The 7,989-nt window shown below is 48.5% G+C and overlaps 1 protein-coding gene across 3 annotated transcripts in view; it reads left to right on the forward strand.

Moving 5' to 3' along the window:
• Positions 1-4,197, forward strand: part of Slc37a3 (solute carrier family 37 member 3) — a 42,484-nt gene extending 38,287 nt beyond the window's left edge. For all 3 annotated transcript variants that reach the window (XM_057788531.1, XM_057788549.1, XM_057788540.1), the window contains exons 15-16: positions 1,831-1,896; positions 2,745-4,197. In XM_057788531.1, the coding sequence (XP_057644514.1) occupies positions 1,831-1,896; positions 2,745-2,837 (159 nt within the window). In that variant the 3' untranslated portion in view covers positions 2,838-4,197. The remainder of the gene's footprint in view (positions 1-1,830; positions 1,897-2,744) is intronic.
• Positions 4,198-7,989: the final 3,792 nt, after the last annotated feature.

A 7,989-nucleotide genomic window follows, 5' to 3' on the forward strand; every position in this document is an offset into this window, starting at 1 on the left:
GAAACCTCAGAGGAATAGACAGTGGGAGGGAGGAGGACACCCAGTGCCTTTTTCAGATTTTACTCATGGGCACAAGCTCACGTGCCTGCACATATATGCGCACACACATACACACACTCTTTAAAAAAAATAAAATAGCAAATTTTATGTTAGTTATTCCTGTAGTAAGAAGGTGGGGGGGAAGCTGGGTTAAGTGCTCTTAGCTTCTTTTCAGTAGTTGAAAGTAAAGAGAAAAGCCAGGTGTGGTAGCATGATACCTTTAATCCCAGCACCTAGGAGGAGAGGCAAGTGGACCTGTTTGAGTTTGAGGACAGCCTGGTCTACAAAGTGAGGACAGCCAGGTTACACAAAGAAACCCTTTTTCAAGAAACCAATAATTAAAAAAATAAAAAACAAAAATTCCCAAACAAACAAAAAAGAAAAGAGTTCCGTTGTGGAACAGATCATGTGGTGCGAAGGGAGAGGGCATTTGAGGCTGCCCTCACTGGGATCAGCTTCAGGCTGCTCGGGCCTACACAGTAAGGCTGTGCCTCAGAAACACTTAAAAAGGGAGCAGCATGGGGTGACAGCTTGCTCTGAAAGCATCAGCTCTAGGACCTGGGAGATGATGAGGGAGCAGGAGGCACAGCAGATACTGTTCTTCCTCTTGGAGCAAACTTGCAGTGAGCAGGAGTATAGCTTCTGCAGTTTTGCATAGAATGAGCCAGTAATAAAATGCAGATGGAGCCAGGTTGGTGGACCAAGCCACCATTCCAGCATTCAGACTGGCAGCGTGGTGTGGTGAGACCCTGTCTCACTATGGGAGTATATATGTGGAAGATCTTTGTAACGACAAGATGTTACTGAACCCCCAGCTCCTGATTTTCCAGAGTAGTCCTGTCTCGTTTATATTATTTGCATATTATTGGGGGCCAGCTTTGGCAAAAATACCCTTTCCAGAGTGGAGGTGTGGGAATTTAGAAATATAGTAAAGAATATGAAGACGTGAACAAAAATAATAAAACTCAGGAACATATAGGATAGTATAGGGAGGGAATTTCTCAGTGAGTACTGAAAATTCACCCGCCCGTGTTTAATTTCCTACTGGTTAATATACCCCTGACCTCAAAAGGTAAAAGTAAAACAAAAGACAACATCAACATACAAATTGAAAGTCACGGCTACTTTCACCACTCATCCCCCTAGACTCACGCCCTACACCAAACACTTGGTAGGCAAGCCACTCCCTGGGTGGAATGCCAAGTTATTTCCTGGAACTGGAACTTAGCCGGATCCTTAGACTTTGGTTTTAGATAGCCAACTACTTCCCTATTCCAGGAGCAGGAGGTCTGGCAACTAGCCACACCTGTTGAGGAGAAAGTCTCGGGAGAGCAGAACTCTGATTTACAACTAGGTGGGACCTTTGTTAGAAGCACAATAACCTTGAATAAACTAGAAACAAGTCCCAGACTCTTTGGCCTCTCTGGGCCTCCACAGTGTTTGAGTGCGTTGCACCTTGTGACATCTGCCTGCACAGGTCAGAAGAGGGCGTGGGTTCCCTGAGCTGGGGTGACAGGTGGTTATGACTAAGAGCAGCTAACGCTTTTAACCACTGGACTGTCTGTCTCTGCAAGCCTGACCGCCGTTCTCTTGAGGAAGAGTCTCAGTAGCCCAGGCTGGTCTGACCCCCCTTCCAGGACTGAATCACAGGCACGCACGGCCAGGTTCAGTTCTGTGTTTAAGTGGCGGTGTGAATGCTAGCTAAACATTTTATCAATAGAGCCTTGTCCCCAGCCCTCACTTTGTTAATTTATTCAGAGTTAGATCATATTTTCCTTTTCTTCTTTTTAGTATCTGGTGTCTTTGATCCAGGACAACCTTGGATGGATGTGGGTTTTCTACTTTTTCATTCTCATGGTAAGTGTGTGCTTTTTTTTCTTTAACCATTTTTCCTATTTAACTTAGAACATTTGACTTCATCACTACTTGAAACCAACAAAATTGCCGATTGCTTGTAAAGACGTTAGTGTGAAAAGTAACATTTGATTGGGCTGAAAAGACTCATTTCTTTTCTCAAAGAGCCAAAGGGCCCTGAGTTTGCCTGTCCCAACCGGAAACTAACGAATGTGGCCATTTACAATTCCCGAGAAGCAAAGGCTTCCTCATACATGGTCAGGCATCAATCAGTGTGCTCTGGGCTGCGAACTGGGCTGCTAAGCAGGCCTTGAGAACTCGGAAGCAAAGCAACAGTGTTACTTTTGTAGTGAAGCTCTGATGAACACTGTCTGCGGGGCAGTTGTTCCGCTGGGATGTTGTGCTTTATGAGACGACGGCCCCAAAGGCCCTGCTTTTCAAATGCTTTCTGTTGAAAAGGGGTGTGACGTATTCTGTCATATTGCTGATGGGACAGTGCTCATGACAGGTGAACGTGAGCTCATCTGTGTGCGGCTCCTCCTTGAAACCAGGCATCCTAACTGGCCACCATCACTAACTCCAGGCAGCTGTGTCTAGCCTGTTCCAAGGATGACAAGGATAGGTTAACACGAACTAGTTATGTTAACGGGGCTCTCGTCTCTACCTTCTAATGACAGATTTGGTCACACACACACAACTAATTTTCCAAAGTTGTTCTCTAATTCACTGAAGACGGTTTTCTTCCTGTGAAGTCAGAATGTGTTTGCGTGAACCCATTGCTAATGTTTGAATCATGATGCTCTAACAGAAGTAAGTTGTGTCTTCATTTTAAAACCTTTTTCTCTTCACAGACAAGTTGTACGATTCTGTTTATCTCACCGTTAATAGTGAGGGAAGTGTTCTCTCTTGTGCAAAGAAGACAAGCTTGTACACTGAGTGAATGATGGGTGCACCCGAGAGAGAACGGACTCATGAGGGCCTGTGGGTCCCAGTTTAGGTGTGTGGACTCGTCAAGGCGCCCGTGGAAGCTCAGCTTGTCAGGCGTCACACAACACTGCCAACCGCCCCAGACGCTGTCGAGTAAGGGCCGGATTATTTTTGTACACTACAGCAGTTATTAGTGATTTTTTTTTTAATTATATTGGTGAACGTACTGAAAGAAGAAGGAGCTGCCAACATCCCTGTTGGGCTTGTCGGTTTATCCCATTAACCTGACGTGTTGTTTGGTCCTGGACCCTTGTTCTTTAGTCTTAATTCAGAGCTAAGTGAACAGGAGGCAGAATTGAGCAATTCTGTATTGACGAGAAGACTGCTGTGTGATCCTCTGAAAGAAAGGTGCAGAGTGGATCACCATGAAGGCATCAGAGCAGAACTCAGGCCAGAACGAAGCTCCGGCCCTGCCTTGGACAGAGCGATGATTGCACTGTGTTTGTGGCTGGGTCACTCTGTGGCCTCTGGAAGTCCTCGTCCTCTCCAGAATGGTTGTCAGCTTGTTCTCCGACTTCACTCGCGTCCGACTGACCCCTAGGAGGAGTCTTCCGTTCATGAACTATAAGTTATCTCAGACATTCCAGTGTGGGGCTTTCAACCTCAGACTCAGAGTCTGGGAACGTTAGGGCCCTCCGAGAAGTCGTGCTGTGTAGCCTTATTCTTGAAAAGCTGGGTTCCTGGAGTTACCTCAGAAGACTAGAGTTAGAGACAAGACAAAGGCTCTTTGTTGCAAGGTGTGAAGTGTGTGTATTGAATCATGGTAGTCCATTGTTAGGGCCCGAGGCCTGTCCTTTTTAGAAGATGGTAGAGTGTATCTCTTCGAGACTGAATTTTTTTTTTCTTCTTTTTTTGTTTTGTTTTTTGTTTTTCAAGACAGGGTTTCTCTGTAGCTTTGGAGCCTGTCCTGGAACTAGCTCTTATAGACCAGGCTGGCCTCGAACTCACAGAGATCCGCCTGCCTCTGCCTCCCGAGTGCTGGGATTAAAGGCGTGCGCCACCGCTGCCTGGCGAGACTGAATTCTATATGAATCAATACTTTAAGGTCATTCTGTACATACATTTTAAATTATGTTACAGACTAGGAGGAAAATGTGCAATTTTGAGGGACACCTAATTCACATTGGGTTAGGGACTATTCTTCCACCTCTTGTTTTATGCTCCAAATATGTGTTGACAAACTTGTTATTTAATCTGCAGACTTCTGGTCACTTTACTGTTGAGTCACTGACGTAAAGGGAAAACACAGAGTATAGGAAGGGAGGGGAGCAGAACAGCTTTTGTAATAAACACCCAGCCGTTTGGTTATTTAATCTCTGCTCAAGCTCTGCACTGCCTCTCGTTTCCTTTGCCCTGACCCTGGGATGGAGTGTGCCTTGCACATGCCCAGTGTGCTTCTCTTTGCTGCACTGCTCTCCCAACCCAACTCTACATCTAAGTACAACGGATGCCCAGCACTGCTTTCACTGGCCAGCAGACGCTTAGCCCACAGCCTTGCGGGTTGAGCTGCTGCCCCGCCTTAGGTACTGGGAGACAGCAATGCTGGAGGTGCTGGGAAAACCTGCCCCCCCCATCCCCCCCCCCCCCCCCCCCCCGCAGTAGATTGCTCCTGGGTGAGCCCTGTTGTTATCACTGACCTCTTGTTGACGTGCAGCTCAGCTCCATCCTCTCTTTAGCAGGACCTTCATGTTGCATCTTCAGGTACAGACACCAGCCAGTGCTTTCTTCTCCAGCTGAGCTTCCTATGCTCGAGCACCCCCTTGACTTCTCCGTGGTTCTCCAAGCTCTACCTGAAATGGAGTCATAAAGATTCGGAACTGGGTGAAATGAAGTTTTGCTCTTTTGATCTACTTCTGCCTACCTGCGAAGGAAGTAACTTTAACAAATGCTTACGAGTCACCCTTACTTTCTTATTAAATGTTTCCCTGGAAGAAAAAGTCAGGGGCTGGGGAGCGGCCTGAGTGAAGTGCTCACCGTGAAAGCATGGGTACCTGAGTGTGGGTCCCCAGCACACACATGATGAGCTGGGTACAGCAACACCGGCCTGTAATCCCAGCGCTCAGGAGGTGGAGGTGGAGGTGGATCTAGCTGAATTAGGGTTCAGGGAGAGGGAGACCCTGTCTCAGCAAAGAGTGAAGGCTGGAGAGATGGCTCAGCAGTTTAGAGGATGCTGACTTCTCTTCCAGGGGGTCCAGGTTCAGTTCCCAGAACCCACATGACAGCTCATGATCGTCTGTGTAACTCCAGTCTCCAGGGCTGTGTCCTCTTACATGGCCTGCACACGCTGCGCTTACATACATGCAGGTGAAACAAGGCTAGGGTTAGGGTACACATAAATAACACATCTTAGAAAAGTGGGGGCGTGGTAGAAGACATGCAATGCTGACCCTTGACCTCCACGTGCGAGTGTACCCACACACCTGTGCACACATAGTAACATATATCAAGCGTGGGAGAAAAGGCCATGATGAAAGTAGGTTTGAAAAAGAATCTTCTGTCACTTAAAAAATAATTTGGAAAAAAAATATTAGTATGAGGCTCTTACCCAGTAAGATAAAGAAGTTTTGGTTGGGAAACATTTTGCCCTTCAAATATGTCACGTTCTAGAATTTCCTGTTGCCCTCCTGGCTCTGCCGCCAACTTCCTCTTCAATGACTGAGCGGGATAACTAGCGGGGGGGGGGGGGGGGGGGGGGGGCTTGCCGGAACTGCCCTATACTGCCTGTCATTCTGCTGTAGTCATCGGTGACATCGGTGACATCACCAGCGGCACCGCCTTTACCAAAGAGGACGCCGGATCCTCTTCCCACCCACACAGCAGCAGGTGGAGCTCATTGCGTTTGGGAGCTCTCCCGCCTCAGTCCTTCTGTTTCCAAAACCTTTCCCTTGCGTTTGATACTGCTAATAGCTTTATCTTTTCCCAGGACTTCTTTTTAACCCCTTCCTTTGACTTCTAGAGCATTTTAATTTTGAGGTTTATGTGTGTATCTGTTCGTTTGTATATTTGGTGACTGTGGCTTCTAGGTTCATGTGTGTATATGCATGTGTGTGTGTGTGTGTTTATTGTGTATAGGTGTGTGGAGGTGACATTGTTTTCCTCGATCTCACTCCATCTTAAATTTATTTTTATTTTATGTCTATGGATGTTTGCCTGCGTGTGTGTGCATCATCTCTGTGCAATGCCCTCGGAAGCCAGCTGAGCCCAGAAGTCTGGAACTGGTGTTACAGACAGTGGTGAGTTGCCGTGTGGGTGCTAGGAATCAAACCCCGAGCAGCCAGTATGTTTAACTGCTGAGCCCCTCCTCCAGCCCCACCTATCTTACACCTGTCTCCACATAGGCCAATCTGGCAGCTGCTTGCATTGATTGGTTTGTTTGTTTGATTTTGGTTTCTCAAGGTAGGATCTCTGTGTGTAGCTTTGGCTGTCCTGGAACCCCTACAGACCAGGCCGGCCTCGAACTCATAGAGATCCACCTGCCTCTGCCTCCCGAGTGCTGGGGTTGAAGGCGTGTGCCACCACCTCTCAGCATATTGTTTTCACAATGTGTAGGGCATAAATCCATATGAGAATATGAAAGACATCTACTCTCTTTAGATCAAAATACATGTAACAAAAAAACAAAAAAACAAGCCTGGCGGTGGTGGCGCACACCTTTAATCCCAGCACTCGGGAGTCAGAGGCAGGCAGATCTCTGTGAGTTCGAGGCCAACCCGGTCTACAAGAGCTAGTTCTAGGACAGGCTCCAAAGCTACAGAGAAACCCTGTCTCAGAAAAATAAAACAAAACAGTAAAAAACCCAGACAGTTTTGTCGCAGGGCCGTCTTACAGGCTCATCCTTAGAACCTTGCCAACTTTAAAACCTCGGTAAAGGCTGAGCCCGTTGTAGAGGTCTCTAGTTTACTGGCTCTGCTCTCTGAGAACCTCCTGTAGAATTGATCTGGTTAGTTTATAGCTCGTTAGGGTGGCCATGTGCACTTGCTCATGCTTGTCGTGATTTGTTCCTCGTCTCTGCGCTCTCAATCTTCATTTGCCTTCAAGCTCCTCCAGCACCATTTAGTCTAAGAACCTCGTGTGAGCCTGCCACGGTCTCTGCTGCTTCCTCAGTCAAATCCATCTTACTCAGCTACTTGGTGTCTGAGGCCCGTAGGCTGTTGTGGCCCTTTTCTTCTAGGTGAGACCCTGGTGTAGTTGGTGCTAGATAACGTTGCTCTGGTTGGAAAAGTCGGAAGGAAAATAAGAATGGAGGGTGGGCAGAACAGGCCATGGTTCCTGAACCTTGCAGACAGGCCCTGCGTTGCTTACGATAGCTCCCCTGCAGTAGCCGCCGATGCCATCAGGCCGTCTGGTCTTATGCAGGTACCATCCCCAGCTCTCGGGTTACTCAGCAGCGGGGAGACGGTTTTGGCTGCAGTGGGGCTCAGGCAGCCGCATTGGTGCCTGACTTGGCTGCGGGGAGATGATTTTGGCTGCAGTGGGGCTCAGGCAGCCGCATTGGTGCCTGACTTGGCTGCAGTGGGGCTCAGGCAGCCGCATTGGTGCCTGACTTGGCTGCGGGGAGATGATTTTGGCTGCAGTGGGGCTCAGGCAGCCGCATTGGTGCCTGACTTGGCTGCGGGGAGATGATTTTGGCTGCAGTGGGGCTCAGGCAGCCGCATTGGTGCCTGACTTGGCTGCAGTGGGGCTCAGGCAGCCGCATTGGTGCCTGACTTGGCTGCGGGGAGACATTTTTGGCTGCAGTGGGGCTCAGGCAGCCGCATTGGTGCCTGACTTGGCTGCGGGGAGATGATTTTGGCTGCAGTGGGGCTCAGGCAGCCGCTTTGCTACCTGTCATTTTCTAGGTCGCCGCTTTTCTCCAGCCTTTCAGGCTTCCTCCCGCTCACCCCTCTGTCTCCTCTGCCTCCTGGTCATCCTGTGGTGATGAGTCTTCCCTGCTGGAGCCTTCCAGGCCCTTATCTCAGGCACCGTCAGCCAGGCCTGCTGGCTTTACTGCTGATTGTATCTTCTGGTTGTTTCTTGTCATTTCCCCAGTTAAACCGTGAGTGTTTGCTAACTTCCTGATTCACCTTTCCACACAGCTTCTTTTGAACTTTTAGATGCTACCTTAGTTAC

This window comes from Chionomys nivalis, chromosome 1, assembly GCF_950005125.1.
Source record: "Chionomys nivalis chromosome 1, mChiNiv1.1, whole genome shotgun sequence".
NCBI classification, from domain to species: Eukaryota; Metazoa; Chordata; class Mammalia; order Rodentia; family Cricetidae; genus Chionomys; species Chionomys nivalis.